Source organism: Lycorma delicatula, chromosome 2 (assembly GCF_047948215.1).
Source record: "Lycorma delicatula isolate Av1 chromosome 2, ASM4794821v1, whole genome shotgun sequence".
Lineage (NCBI taxonomy): Eukaryota > Metazoa > Arthropoda > Insecta > Hemiptera > Fulgoridae > Lycorma > Lycorma delicatula.
The window spans coordinates 102,027,584-102,042,987 of record NC_134456.1 but is presented as its reverse complement, the minus strand read 5'-3'; the positions used below and the strand labels follow the sequence as shown (position 1 = coordinate 102,042,987).

Below are 15,404 nucleotides of genomic sequence, written 5' to 3'. Positions count from 1 at the left end.
ATGAGTAATAAATGGGGGTCAAATTTATTATCAAAACTTGTAGAGAATTTAATTCTGATTAAATCAATATATACTAGCCTAATAAAAAACAAATACAAATTCAAGAAATTTGATTTTATTATTAACACACAATTGATAACAATGTTAAAAAAATTAAAATGAAATTGATACATTTAATAGTTTGATATAAATTTTCAAAAATTTGCCCTTCTAATTCAATAAAATTGACTGCACACTTTCATATTGCTAGCATTGCCCTCCGCAGTTCCGCACAACTTTTCTTAATTTGTGTAGTTTTCTTCATCTGTAATATGAGCAACCAACTCTTCATGTATATGAACTTTTTGCTTGTACACAATACTTTTCATCTAACCTCACATGCATGATTCTAATGGTGTTAGATCAGGTGATCTTGGTGGCCAGGAGTATGGTCTGCCACAGTCAGTCCATTTCTCTGAGAATTGCTCATTTAAGTATGCTGATATGATTCATGAGATGTGAGGATGCTTGCCATTTTGCTGAAAGTACATGCAGTATCTTGATGCTAGTGGAACATCTAATAGTAGTGGCAATTGTTTCTTAAGGAATTCCAAGTAAATGTTGGAATTTGAACATCCTGGGAGAATGAATGGTCCAATTAACTGATTGTAGAATAGACCACACCACACGTTGATGTAGAAAATAATAATTTCTACTATCTTGTATGGATTAACTTCTGCCAAGTGTGTTCATTGTGAAGGTTGATACTGTCCCCTGTAACTGAGCTTCATCAATTAACAAAATGAACTTATGCAATTGGCAGTTAATTTTCAACTAGTTGCATTATTGTAAATGAAGAGGAGTCTTTCTTGGTTGAAGATTTTGTACTCATTAATTATGGTAAAGATATAGCTTGTAATGAAGTGTCCTCTGTGCTACAGACTGGAAAACTCCAAACCACCTGGAAAGATGTAGTGTTCTAACACTGTGCAGCAGACTGTGTTGAGTAGCCTCGATGCAGCAGACTGTGTTGAGTAGCCTCGATACTGGTTTCATCAATATTGGCTTCATGATTGGCAGAACAGTTGTGGTGACTACTAATGCTGGGAAGTGTGTACCTGCTTCTTGTAGTGTATGGAATGTTTAACTAATTGTAGGCCAATTCTTTCACATACACACACACACACACACACACACTTAATTAAACTACACTTCATTGATTTAAACAGCAGCAGTGCAGTGATGACAAAATGCATTGTTAGCCAGCTGATTTCCATGTTGCTAACTTTCAATATCATAATTTCTCAAATTTTCAATTTGACTCTGAATTTGAGAAAGGTACATCAACTTTGTTGTCTGAATAATATTAGTAGTTTTTTTTTTTTTTTTTTATTCTATTAATCTTTTAATGCAACACTATTTTTTGTATCATATATATATATATATAATAGTATGTATAGTATATACAAGTATAAAAACAAAGGGATTACAGAAAAAAAAGCATGTTTGCTTACCTACAAAGTGCAATGATACAAAAAATAGTGCTATTTAAAAAAAAATATTGTAAACATATATTTTTATAAATAAATTTAGCTGGAAAAGATACACATCTGATATAAGGTTACCATATTATCATAGGATAGATAAGAATAAGAAGTACAATAAATCAAATATCTATTTTTTTTAAATTACAATATTTTTGATAAACTAAGTATTTGTTCTTAGGCTGTTTAATGTATGAACTCTTTCCAGAAATAATGTAATTTACAGTGTTTCCAATCAGTAGAAAGAAAGTGAGTTGATTTACTGCACTACAGTTTATTTTACTACACCTACAGTCTTTTAAATTATTTATTATATTATAATTTAACAATTCTTTATTATTATATAAAAAGATTCTTATCGGAACATTTAATATAGCAAAAGTCACACAATAACAGTCAGCCAACTTGATTGTGCATTAATTAGTTATTTTATGTAGTACTCATCACAATATTTTGCTGAGATTAATTTAATTGAATGTTTTGAAGAAAAAAGAATTGAATATAATTTTGTTTTTATAACACACAAAGAGCAGTAATTTTGTTAGTGTATAATAGACAGAACTAAGAGAAAGTAATAGATAACAATTTTTAGACCTACTTTTATGAAATGGTGTTTAATGTTATGAATTATCCTGAATTAAAAAAACACCAAACCTTAGTTCTGTGTGTATGGATGTTATGTGTATGTCGATTTATTTTATTTAATATATCTAGAACAGGTAAACAATCATGATGTTTGGTATTGTAATTCATACACATAAGGTATTGATACTATCTGTATGAAAATATGAGAAAGGATTACAATAGCTTTCCTGAATTTATTCTCTCAAATCTCTATGAGGATTTAATCACTAAAAGGGTTAAAGAGTAATCCCTTTAATCCTTAATTAGCCCAACTACTTGACAAAAAGGTGATTGATGATCCCTTTGGTATTTAAGAATAACTTGGCTCAAGTGTAATATTATGAACATTTTACTATGGTGCTTTTAACAGCTATTAGAAATGTAAAATATTTCCCTCACCTCCTAACTAAAAATACCCTTCTCTTGAAGAATGAAATAAAAATAAAATAGTGTATTTGTAGGTGCTGGAGGGGGCACCAGTTCATAAATAAGGAAAAGGAAATTATGTAAGATCCAAGATACAAAAAATAATTTTCTACTTTACCACTAAGAATTAAATTTTCACTTCTGTAAATGCTGAGAAAATTCTGCAATATGCTCTTACTTCCTGGTTTTTTTGTATTTTATATTTTCTTTACAAGAATACAGAGTTTTCCACAATCGATAAAAAAAGTAGTAATAATTTTTGGTGTGATTAAAGGGAAATATTAATACAATGGATATCCCTACATCGTTTTAGGTAAAAAATTGGTAAATTAAAATACATTAAATTTATAAAACTATTTGCAATATTTTAAAAACAGCAAGAAAAATAATTAAGATCTTTAATAGATAACAAAAAAGTTTTTTTAAAATTTTTTACATATTTATCACAGTTCATCTTTTATTGTATTATCTGAATTCCAGTCTTCTTTAATTAAATCTGATGCCTTTTCTCCAATCATTATTGAAGCAGCATTTGTGTTGGCACTTACTATTTTTGGCATTATGGATGCATCAGCCACTCGCAACCGGTTTACACCATACACACGCAATCTTGAATCTACAACAGCAAATTGATCTGTTGGTGGACCCATTTTACATGAACTAGTAGGATGATATGTTGTTGATCCTACCTGTTTCATTGCACAAATCCAGTAATCATCTGATCCGTATTCATAATTTTTACAACTTTCATATTCAATATTAAGAAGAAATGCATTTCGTGATTTCATTGAATCAGTTTTTACATAATTTTTAATAAATTTTATACCTTTTAGCATTGTTTTAACGTCATCATGATCTTTCATATAACCTGTATATATTTTTGGATGAGTTAAAGGGTCTGTATTTTTTAAAAGAATTTTACCTATACTTTTTGGTCGTAATAGAGATGGTAAAAACAGTAACATGTCATAATTTTTATTTGTTTCAATAAGTGTGTTTGTGTATTCTGACCCAAAATACAATCTATGTAAAAATTCTGTTAATACAGCTGTATCATTTGCTGGGAAATACAGGTTTAGAAATTCAATATCTGGCCAATCCTTATTATTTCCAGTTGTGTCTACAAAACCAACGACCATTGTTGTTCTAGTTTTCGAAAGTGTACCAGATCTGGTAGATAAATATTTATATACATCATTTAACACATCTAATGGCGGTTTCGGATGCATTCCATTGAATGGATCAAATCCAATTACAGTACCTAGAAAAAGGAAATGATCTTTTAAGTTTTGTCCTACTTTTAAATTTTTAACCACTTTTATATTTAATTCTTCTAAATGTTCTTTTGGTCCTATGCCTGACAACATCAATATTTGTGGACTATTAATTGCACCGGCTGATAAAATAATCTCTTTCTTTGTTTTTACTGAATAAATCTGTTCATTCGTTTTTATTTCCAATCCATAAACATGTTTATTATCGTCAATTAAAAGTTTAGTAACTTGAGAATTTTTCATCACATGTAAATTAGTTCTATCTTTTATAGGCGATAAAAATGCTTTTGCTGTGTTGCATCGTGTTCCACCACAAACAAATCCAGGTACTTCAGAAAATCCTAATTGTTTTTCACCATTTAAATCATGTGAAACAGGTAATCCCATTTCTTTTGCTGCAGCAATTATAAGTGAACTGACATTTACAAATTCTGGATCATGCATATCTTCAATCCCAAGATATCCTTCTTTTCCATGATATATGCTGTCTAATAATTGAGGTACTCTTATGTTTTCTGATTTTTTAAAATAGTGTAATACATTTTCATAATTCCAACCTTCATTTCCTAGTTTTTCCCAGTTGTCAAAATCATTTTTATTTCCTCTTATGTAAATAAGAAAGTTTATTAAGCTTGATCCTCCAAGTCCTTTTCCTCTTGGCCAGTAACATAGTTTTTCTTTATATCTGCACATAGATTCAAAACGGAAATAAAATTTTATTTTTAACTGGTAAAACATAACATGATTTACACTAATAAATTGGAATACAAATTTTCAATCAAAAACCATTTACAATAGTTTTAGTTAAAATCAAAACTTTTTGGCCATTTCAATTGTTAAACAATCACCATCGACAATGCAGATATAGTATGTTTAAAATAAATTCAAAAAAATTACAATGAAATTGTAAACTACACGGTAAGAGTCTCGCAGATATCATTTCTTCCGCTCAAAAAGCTAAAATTTCTGTAATATAAATAAAACTTTTTTTTTTTTAAATTATCAAAAAAGGTATGACACTACATGTCTGTTATAAAAATCTGTTATTAATTTTCTGTAAAATAATAAATGTTAATATATATATGATAGACAACAGATAGACAGTAATAGATAATAAACAATGTTTAAGGGTTACATATAAACATTATAAAAAAAAAAAATAAAAATTTTTTACAAAACTTTTACTGGCCTGATTTCATTTATTAAACAATGAATAATCATAAGAACTGTAATATGTCTGTAAATGTGATACGTATTGCATATAAATGGAATTGAGTCGGTAAGGGTTTTGTAACAACTCTTTCTTTTTTTTGCTTATTATATGGAACGCTTAAATATTGTTTATCTATTGTCTACATATATTTAACAAGTATTTTTTTTTAAAGAAAATTCTAAATTAATAACAGAAATGTAGTGTCTTCCCTTTTTTGATAACAGTATCGTTTTGTTAAAAACAGTTTTATTTATATTAGTGAAATTTTTGTTTTTTAGTGGAAGAAATGATATCTGCGAAATTTTTACTGTACAGTTTACAATTTCATTGTAATTTTTTTGTTTATCACTGCATTTGTTAGATATTCTTTTATTTTTTTTTTTATGACTTACTGATTGTTATTATGGATTTATTATTAAAATTTATTGCCTTAGAGCAAACAAATTGAATTTCACGGCCAATTTTTTTTCTTGATAGTCATATCATTCACTTCATACCGTATTTTCTCTTTTTTAATAAAACTAGTGTAATGATCTTTACGAATCAAAAATCCTTGATGTAATATTGCAGTTATTCTTTATAAGGGTAATCCTTGATATTTTTATTGTTAAATTCAATTTTACCAATCAAATTTATTTCTGTTTTATTTATTCCTTTTTAATAAAACTAGTTTAATCTCTTGTAAACTATTACTTTTATTTTTTTTAAAGAAGTGATAGGCATAAAATGACATATTCGAGTCCCGCGGTTCATCAAATGGAAAAAAAAGCGTTATATAACAAAATTAGAGATATTTTTTGAAAATATTCTTTATTACTAAATTAACTGAATTGAACTATAATGTTTTCATGCTTATTTTTTCCCCCATTTTCATTTCACTGTTAGGTCGTGTTTAGAATTGTAAACGTAGTTCGTTGACTTCATTGCCTCTTACCGATGAAGTTCTAACGAATTCCTTATCAAGTTAGAAAATAAATAAACAACAAAAGAAGTAATAATAATCATACTAAAAAATATTATTTGAAAAATAAACAGTACATATGAAACCCTATAAATGGGTATAACAGGCAGAATATTTTAAAAAACTTACTATCAACTATTTTTCAAAAATTCAGCCCGGATTGTAAGTTTAAATGGTTTGGTTGTTTTTAAAATAAATTTATGACTTCTGTTTTGATTGCCTGAAACAACAAATTGTATTTTTAACTCTAATCTTTTACTATTTCTTTTTAAACTTACCCTGAAAAGCCTATTTTAGTGTGTTTAATAAATACTATTTATTTGGCAATTAATATTTTTTTAGTGTTTCTTTTTTATGTATTTATTTCCTTTTTTTGTGTACGTTTCCCTCTTGTATACTGGTGATTGTTTAATTGAAATGGCAATCTAGGTTTAAAATGTTTTTTCCAGTTTTTTGTTTATGAAAAATCAATAGTGCAGACAGTTGACATTCTAGAACATAAGAAATTTGGTAAAAACAAAACTATTGCACTTGGTTTGGGAAAAAGTTTTATGTTCAGGAGTATAGTGTTGGGACGGTACAAGAGTAATCATACATTAAACATGATCTATTAATTCTTTCACACTGAAGAAATGAAGTAAGCCTTACATAGATATATTGATTTATAGTAACAATTTTATATTTATTAAACAACGATGTAGTCAAAACAAACGTTAATTAATAAATTAAACAATAATGAACTGCACTCATTTAACACAATAAATTATGTCACACAAAAAGTATATTCATATAGGTTTTATAACTTTCTTTGCTCGTTTTATTAAAAATTTAACAATATCATAATGGCATGTGCCTATTAAGATATATATTCTTAAAATATTTTCCTTTCAAACATTTAAAAATTAAAAGCAATTTATTATAATATTTAGCACCCACATCATAAGAAGTAGCTACTCTTGCTATATATAATATTTATTTCATAATAGTCGCAATCCTTGTTATATAATTGTGAATTTAATTTGTTCACAATGTTAATTGTGAACAAATTATAAATATGTATGTAAATTATATCACAGTTAATCTGACAATACAGATTAACTGATTTTGAAGTTGAGAGTTCTAACATTCCCTAGTAAAGGTAAACTTTTATACGGATTATAATGTTTATAATCCATTTATAGTTTATAATGAGAAGCACTGGAACTTTCACATGAACTCGCTGCAAAAACAGGGTTACAAATATCATACAAGAAAACACAATACATAGAAAGGTAAAAACGACACAGAAACCTTATGCAAAAAATACAGAAAATCCTTTTGTTTCTTAGAGAGTTGAATTTTTCAACTCTCTAAGGAGAGTTGAAAAATTCAAATGGGAGGATCAAATAAGGCATCCAACATGGAAAGAACAAAAGCTTCAGAAAGCATACAGACTCACATGGTCGCACTATAACAAGCAAAGTATATAAAGTCAGGCTAAACTCAGACACTACAGAACAGTTGCACTACCGAAGGGACTGTACACACCAGAAACTCTACTACAATTGTAGTATCAGGCATCACAGAAACAAAAAATAGAACAGAAAATACTTAGAAACATTTTTGGAGCAGTACATAGGAATGGCATATGGATGAAGAGACCGACTAGGGAATTATATGAACAAACGAATACATTCACAGATATGATCAGAAAATGCAGACTTTCATTCTATGAGCACATATGGCAAATGGACAACAGACTCACGATGAGGATCTCTGATGTAGTGAACTGCTCAATCTGGAAAACTGCATCACGAAATTCAAGGACCTAAAACAAGCAGGGATCAACAGGGAAATGATGGGAGAAAGAAGAAAAGTTAGGAATGAAATTTGAACTGAAAGAAAAGGAGAAAGCAAGAGCAAAGTGGACAGAACAAAGCAAACAGGAACAAGTCAAAGAATGAATAGACTTTGGGAAGAGAAAAAGGAGAAAATAACTTAGGATTGCAATCATGAAACATTCAAGTACAAACACTGAACTTCTGGGCAAAAATGAGTAATAATAATATTCACTATAGAAACTATACACATATATTTATAGGATGTCAATATGGAACTCTTAAATAGTTTTATTTTAAATTAGATTCTATATCGTTATATTATAAATATTTCTAGCTTTGTAACATTTGTTTTACTACATAAAATTATTTTTGTGACCAATTTTGTCATCTTTTAAAGCATAAAAGAAATGAAAATAATGGGAATTAACTTACCCTTCACATATTCCTGGTTCAGGTTCTGTAAAATACTGCCAGTCTAATATATCACGATCATAAAACATTGCAGTAGCTGGTATATCGCTGGTAGCTGTTGGATTTCCTCCAGCTTCAACTAATAGAATATTCCACTGTGAAATTTCACTTAACCTGCTAGCAACAACTGATCCAGCTGAACCTGCACCTACTATAATAAAATCATATTCTTGTAATGGCATTTGATCTTTAGGATACATATGTGGACTACCAAGATTACATTGTGCTTGTATCAGCCAATTAAGTAATTGACTAAATAATAATCCTGCATATCCATGCGTCCCGTATCCACCTTCACATATATTGAGTGCTTCTCCAACCATTTCAGTTAATTTTCTATTTAAATTATCGTAACTTTTTCTCTTTTAAAACACCAAACTGAAACAACACCACAAATAATATAAAGTGAAAATTGGATTTGTATATTATAATAATAGATAACATAAAGTATTATCTTGAAGTGCTATTACATGTAATAATATTTTGATAAGATTGATACAAAAAAACCACAAAGGAACTGACCTTGGCTCTGTCATATCTACAAAAAAATAAATAAAAGTATTAAAAGAAAAGTAACAAAGCGTATTCATTTTAAGTCTAGCAATCTCTAAATCATCAAAGACCTTCTGTTATAAACAGAATTGAAATGAAGAACATTTTATTTTATTCATTAATGCAACTGTTTTGAGTTAAACTGCTACCATAAACATATACAAGTTGTAATTTCCACTATCAAATTATTATAGGAGTGACGGCTGATTCCACCTTTACTGAATGGCTTTGGTGTCAGCACCATAGTGCTGACTACAGTGATATTGGGCTAACTGTGTGATTCTTATGTTATGGTATTAAAATGTCACCCTTATATAAATAAAACTTTCATAGCTACTTAAAAAAAAAAAATCAATTTCTTTTAAGGTTTATTATAGAACAGCTTCCTTTTATTGAGGCAAAGGTGACTCTACCTAAGAAAATACAATCAGGAGAACAACAACATAACTAACGATGACTTAACATGGTTCAGCTTGAAACAAGGATAACATAACATTTTATCAAATGTAACATAATATTTATAAATTTAAATACAGAGTACAACTTGAAAAAGCGTAAATAAAAATTCTCTAGCTTTTAATAACTGCTATGCTCTTCTTTATATTTATCTTATTCTGTGTCTATAAGGAATGAGTTTTTCATTTTTAAAATCTTCTACCTCATTCCTCTTTGTTTAAAGCTTTTCTTTCTCTCAGATTGTCTGCTATTTTACCTTTTCACCTTAACTTGAGTTTTTTCTTTTCACCACAATATCCAACATCTGCATCTTGCTTCCAATATACCTTCACTTTTTAGCTCCATATGCTGAAATGTCCACGGTCTATATTCCTACAGGTTCCCATTACATGTTTCTTGATAAAATTACCTTGATAACAATAGTGTTACTATTAAATATGAAAGGTGGATCAAAAAATAAGTTACACCCTTACTGTATTCTTGAACTGAAAGGGATATATTAATGCCTTGGGGTGGCAGCACTGGTTGTGTTGTCTTCATGCTCCCCCAGTAGCAATTCTGTATGACATTTAGTACATTTGTAGTGTTGTTGTCAATATGACATGCCTCTAGCGGTTTCGTCCAGCATAGAAGTACTTTCAATAGTCCAATTTTTGTACGCAAAAAAAACAATTGTGAAATTCATCACCAAATTGTTAAGGTATACAGTGGGATTGCATTGTCACACTCCATGATCACAAAAAGTGCCAAATATTTTGAAACTGAAGAGCAAATGAGTGATGAACTGCGTGCTGGGCGTCCTTCAACTGCAAACACGACGGGTAACGCAGAACGTGTGAATCTTGCATAACTGGCACATTGAGATTGCAAGTGAACTTAACATCAGTTTTGGTAGTGTATTTGCGATTATTCATGATCAGCTTGGTTACTGTAAGATGTGTGCATGATAGATGTCACATCTGTTGACTGACAACCACAAACATCACTGTTTTACATCTGCTCTTTCTTTTCTTCAATGTTATTCCAGGACTGGTTCATAATTTTTAAAACAAATCATTACAGGGAATGAGAGCTGAGTGCTTTATTATACTACTGAGACTAAACAAGCATCATATGAATGGAGACACAAAAATTCGCTGTAGCCAAAAAAAGTGAAAACATCTCCAAATGTTCGAAAGATTATGCTGACAGTATTTTTTGATTTGAGGGAGTTGTTTACAGTGAATTTATGCTCCGAGGAACAACAATCAATCGCAAATCTTACTGCGAGATTTTAAAAAAAATTGCGTAAACCCATTAAAGATCGAAGACCCTGAAGATTGAGTGATGGGATCGTTTTTCTTCACAACAATGCTACTCCTCATTCAGCTTATGTGACAAAGGAGTTAACTGCAAAAATTCAAGTGGGAAGTGTGGTCTCATCTGCCTTACAATCCTGATCTAGTTCCCTGAGACTACCACCTGTTTGTACTCTCAAGCAAGACCTAGGAGGGGAACGTTTTACTAATGATGATGAACTGAAGGAAGTGGTCCTTAAATGGTTGAAGGAAATTGGACAGAATTTTTATGAGAGTGGTTTTGAAAAACTTGTCACAAGGTATGAAAAGTATCCAGAAAAACTTTGTGATAATGCCAAAAAATAGATAAAAATATGTAGTTTTTTGTTCAATAAAAAAATTGTCTTATATGTGTTTGTTTCATAGAGGGGCTGTAACTTACTTTCTAATCATCCCTAGTATAAAGCAAAATTTTTGGGAATTTTATTAGATACAAATTCTTTTAGGATGACCAAATTGATTTTATTTACAACAAAATCAAAACATACAGTATTTCTTTGAAGCGTATTAAAAAAAATGTTAAACCTATCACTATTTTAATTTATTTTGTTGAAGTCTATTTCCACCTGAAGTATAATATTATTTCATGGACTTCATGATTTGTGCTTATGGTTGCCAAAAATCTGAGCCAATTTTTTATTTTGATAACTTGTTGCGACTCTGAGGATTCCCCATGAAATGATATTGTACTTCAGATGGGAATAGACATCAAAATAATAAATTTAAATAATGGTAGGTTTAACGTTTTTATATTTAAAAAATTTTAATGTATCCTTGTGTATATATTTATGATTATGCAATTTTTAATAAAAAAGAATAGTTATGTATTCTTAAAAAAAAATCTTAATATTAAACCAGAACATGAACTGTTTTTATGTAACTCAACAAACTACTTCAGCTTATGACAAAGGGTCATTATGCATCCGTTGCTATTTTTTATAAATTACCAAACAATTTACAAATTTTTTTCACAAGTTTATATAACATATAATTTAAATATTCTCTGTAACAAGAAAGGTATTACTTTGTTGATCAATTTTTAAATAGTACTAATTAAAAAGTTTTTTTACAAATCTCTCAATTTTATCCATTCTGTTCAACATTCCATTCACCATGTGGTCAAATAATCTCTATTAACTCTTCTGAATTGTGAATTATTTTATTTTGTGATTATATTTTATATTTAGCATCTTACAATTACTTCATATGTTTATATTTAAAATAATCAATATGTTCTTTAATTTCATATAATTTTTTTTATAATAAATACTGTCTATTTTGATGCTGCTCTGATCAAGGTTTTACCATGGTTTTAACTGATCCATCCAAGTGAAAACTGGGACATTTCATTTTTTATCCATAGAGTAGAATATTTACATATTCCAGATGTGATTTATATATTATTAAGAAGCAGTCACAAAAAAAAATTATTTACTTATTAGAAAAAACATATTTGTGATAACAATTTATGATAATTATTATATTAGTAATATTATTACTTATACATAAAATAAAAAAATATTTAATATTTATCTAAGAGTGATACCTTTCTCTGTATTGCTTCTTCTCTAGATTGCAGATCTATAAATAGAATCTTTTTATCACCCTCAGTTTAATAGAAATGGCATATTAAAGTTCTCTAAAAGTTAATATAACTTATGTTATGGGCTATCATATACTTAAACTTCTTGGCAGATACTCTTGTTTTGTAGGTAGCAAATTAAAGTCCAACAGTTGTTAGCTAGCATTCCATTTGCCTTTGTAATTGTTTTCCAACACTGAAATATCTTGGTGGAAATGTTTATCACTTATTGCTCCAAGGTTTGGTAGGAATAAATCCAGATGAGAGTGCAGGAAATGGACTTTAGTGACATCCCTTAGCCATGTATCAGTTTATCTGCAGTATCTTGGTAATTTTGTGATTTATGGACTACCAGAAAATTTCCACAAGTGTTTTTAAACACTATCTAACAGTGAGTTCTACGTTGGTCAACACAGAGTTAAACATTTCATCTGGGCAGTTCAGTTCATTTGTGAGCTTTAATTTTTGCTTTACTTAATTTAGGGAATTTTTTCTTATGTACAAGAATCATTGATAGTTTCATGATAAAAGCTTGAAGCATGTGAAAGCTTGATAGCTTTAACAAGATTTTTTTATTGATCCCAGTTTGATAGAAGGAACTGTTTAAAAATATTTTTTTTCTGGTTTAACTAGAGGCTCATGAATGATTTTTTTCACTTTTAAGTTCTTACATTTCTTCCTGTTTTACTACATAATGCTGATCCTTGGCTCAGCTGTCCCCTTCACAGATAAAACAAGTCTTGCATTCCTAACAAAAGAGCTATTACTTTAAATCTTTACACTTATTTCAACTATGCTTTTTATAATTTACTTTTTCAATAACAGTTTTCATAACATCAAACATTTCTTTCATATTAATTATATAATAGATTGGTTCAGAGAGATATTTGTTACTATTATGAATCAGAAATTATTTAAGCTACACTCAGAGGAATCAACAAAAAGGCATCACTCCTCAGCCTTAATTGTAACAAAGCTGATCATTATTTACGCTCTAAATTTAAGTAATTTTCTTCAATAAAGTATTGAGAAATATATTTCTGTTGGCTTCGAAAACCTGAGATTTTTTAGTTTTTAAAGTAAATTACAACTTTGCAATCTTGAAACTTAAAAGTTCAGCTTGGTTTTTTGATAACTTAAATCTCTTAATTAATTTGGCTCACCTTGTGACATAAGATATGACTCACTGGATTGTAGTTTAAAGCCTGACTCATGATTCTCTTGTAACATAAAGTCTACATCTTCACTGTTTTCACAAAACAAATTTTCAGGAACCTTAGGAAACCAAAATGGATTCACTGTGAAGTACAGGTCTGAGTGCAGATGACATTATGAAGGATAGATTACAGATTGTTTTAGAAATTCCAGATGAATTAGTTTAATAGAAATAACAGTCGATTAAGTGATCTTTTGGTTCACGCCAAACCATAGGGACATAACTCACTTTTGGTTGGTCTAGTGGTGAGCTCATCACATATCAGCTGATTTCGAAGTTGAGAGTTCTAAGGATCAAATCCTAGTAAAGGCAGTTACTTTTATACAGATTTGAATACTAGATCATAGATACCAGTGTACTTTGGTGGTTGGATTTCAATTAACCACTCATTTAAGGAATGGTCGACCTGAGACTGAACAAGACTACACTTCATTTACGTTCATAAATATCATCCTCTGAAGTAATGCCTTACGGTGGTTCCAGAGGCTCAGAAAAAGAAAAACAAACATATGGAGACCAAACAAATGGGACCGCTCGGTTACTATTATTGTGTGACGAGCCTATGTCTGATACAATTCATCGATGTTAAATTTTGTTATTTTAATTTGTGGAACAATATGATGTACATAAGAGAATTTTAAAAATCTTGGACAAAACGATTTTTGTAAATGGACGATTCAAGTAGTGAACCGATTTTACAGTTAGGTTATCTCAACTAAGCCTTAAAAATAGGTGAGTGGACGAAATTAATACTCACAAATGCCTGATTATGATACAAAAGCACAAACTGTAATAAACAAAATAACTTAAAGGTTACTGTAAAGCACACCATTAAACTTAAAAACGTTACATATTATTAAACTTCTTGTTTTGAATACTTACATTTGCCGATATACTCTAGACGTAGAGGATTATTCAGACTCCTCGACAGTACAAAATACGCGATTGTCTATTGTATACTAACAAGGCTCAGCTTAGAATCTTGTTTTACGATACACATTTGCAGGTGGTTGGAGGGGATCCCTCCGTTAAATTTAAAATGACTACTTTCAACATGGCTCCATTTCTTCGTAAACTACATTTAAATATTTCCTAGTGCTTCAAGTAACGTATTTGAATATGAATGTACAATCGCAGAGCCTAGAGGCGAGCATCCAATCTCACAATCTAGAGGTCATGAGAATGAACATTCCGTATCTTTTTTAATGAAAATGATTATTTATTTTAATAATAATATTTATAATAATTAGGAAAAAATAATGTGAATATCACATTTGCTGGTTATTATTTTATTTGAATATAATAATTAACATAGAATTTTTTATGGACATGTGGGAATTCACATGGAGAATAAAGAATTAACAAATAGATAACTAACAAATCTTGTGTTAAAAATAAAAAAATAAAGTTAAAAAACGTCTTGAGATTCCAAGATTAGATTATGAGACTGGAATATTAGGCTGCTGTGATTGCAGATATACAAACAAGCTACTTGAATCACTCTGAAATGGGGCTAAATTGGAAGTTGCCAGTTTAAATTTAAAGTAAATTTAAACCCTCCCAACAACCCCCCCCCCCATCCGCCCAGCAAAAGAACAACAAATAACTCAGTTGTAAGGTGACCAGCATTATGACAATGTCATAAATTAAACTTTACCCCTTTTTAATCTAAATGATTATTTGATTATCAAAAATAATTCCAAATTGGATACCGAAAATTTATTTATTTTTAATGCCTTTTAACCCTTGTTATAAATATATTTAGCGAAGTAATTTCTAGGTTACTTGGAAATGTTTGGTATGGATGTAAGGCGTACATCCGTATGAATTTGATAAGTATATTTTAAAATGTAAGGTGACTCTATTATTTATCCAGAAAAAATTTGGAAGCATCGAGAAAACAATGAATGTGACGTAGACGTGAAATGTACAAAGAATTACGTTAGAAT

The 15,404-nt window shown here is 29.4% G+C and overlaps 1 protein-coding gene across 2 annotated transcripts; it reads right to left on the bottom strand.

Annotated features, from left to right (window-relative positions):
- Positions 1-99: 99 nt before the first annotated feature.
- LOC142319054 (glucose dehydrogenase [FAD, quinone]-like) lies at positions 100-14,592 on the bottom strand. 2 transcript variants are annotated; one of them, XM_075355902.1, is made up of 3 exons: positions 14,338-14,592; positions 8,274-8,690; positions 100-4,532 (listed from the first exon to the last, which is right to left on the bottom strand). In XM_075355902.1, exons 2-3 carry the CDS (start codon positions 8,633-8,635, stop codon positions 3,017-3,019), a joined length of 1,878 nt encoding a protein of 625 aa, XP_075212017.1. In that variant the 5' UTR covers positions 8,636-8,690; positions 14,338-14,592; the 3' UTR covers positions 100-3,016. The 2 variants fall into 2 exon arrangements, with proteins under 2 accessions (XP_075212017.1, XP_075212018.1); XM_075355903.1 differs by having other exon boundaries at positions 14,213-14,345.
- Between the last annotated feature and the right edge of the window lie 812 nt (positions 14,593-15,404).

Coding starts and splice junctions, on each gene's coding strand:
- LOC142319054 (XM_075355902.1), bottom strand. CDS start 8,635: ATGGTTGGAGAAGCACTCAATATATGTGAAGGTGGATACGGGACGCAT. Junction 4,533..8,273: donor GAACCAGGAATATGTGAAGG/GTAAGTTAATTC, acceptor ATCTATGTGCAG/ATATAAAGAAAAACTATGTT.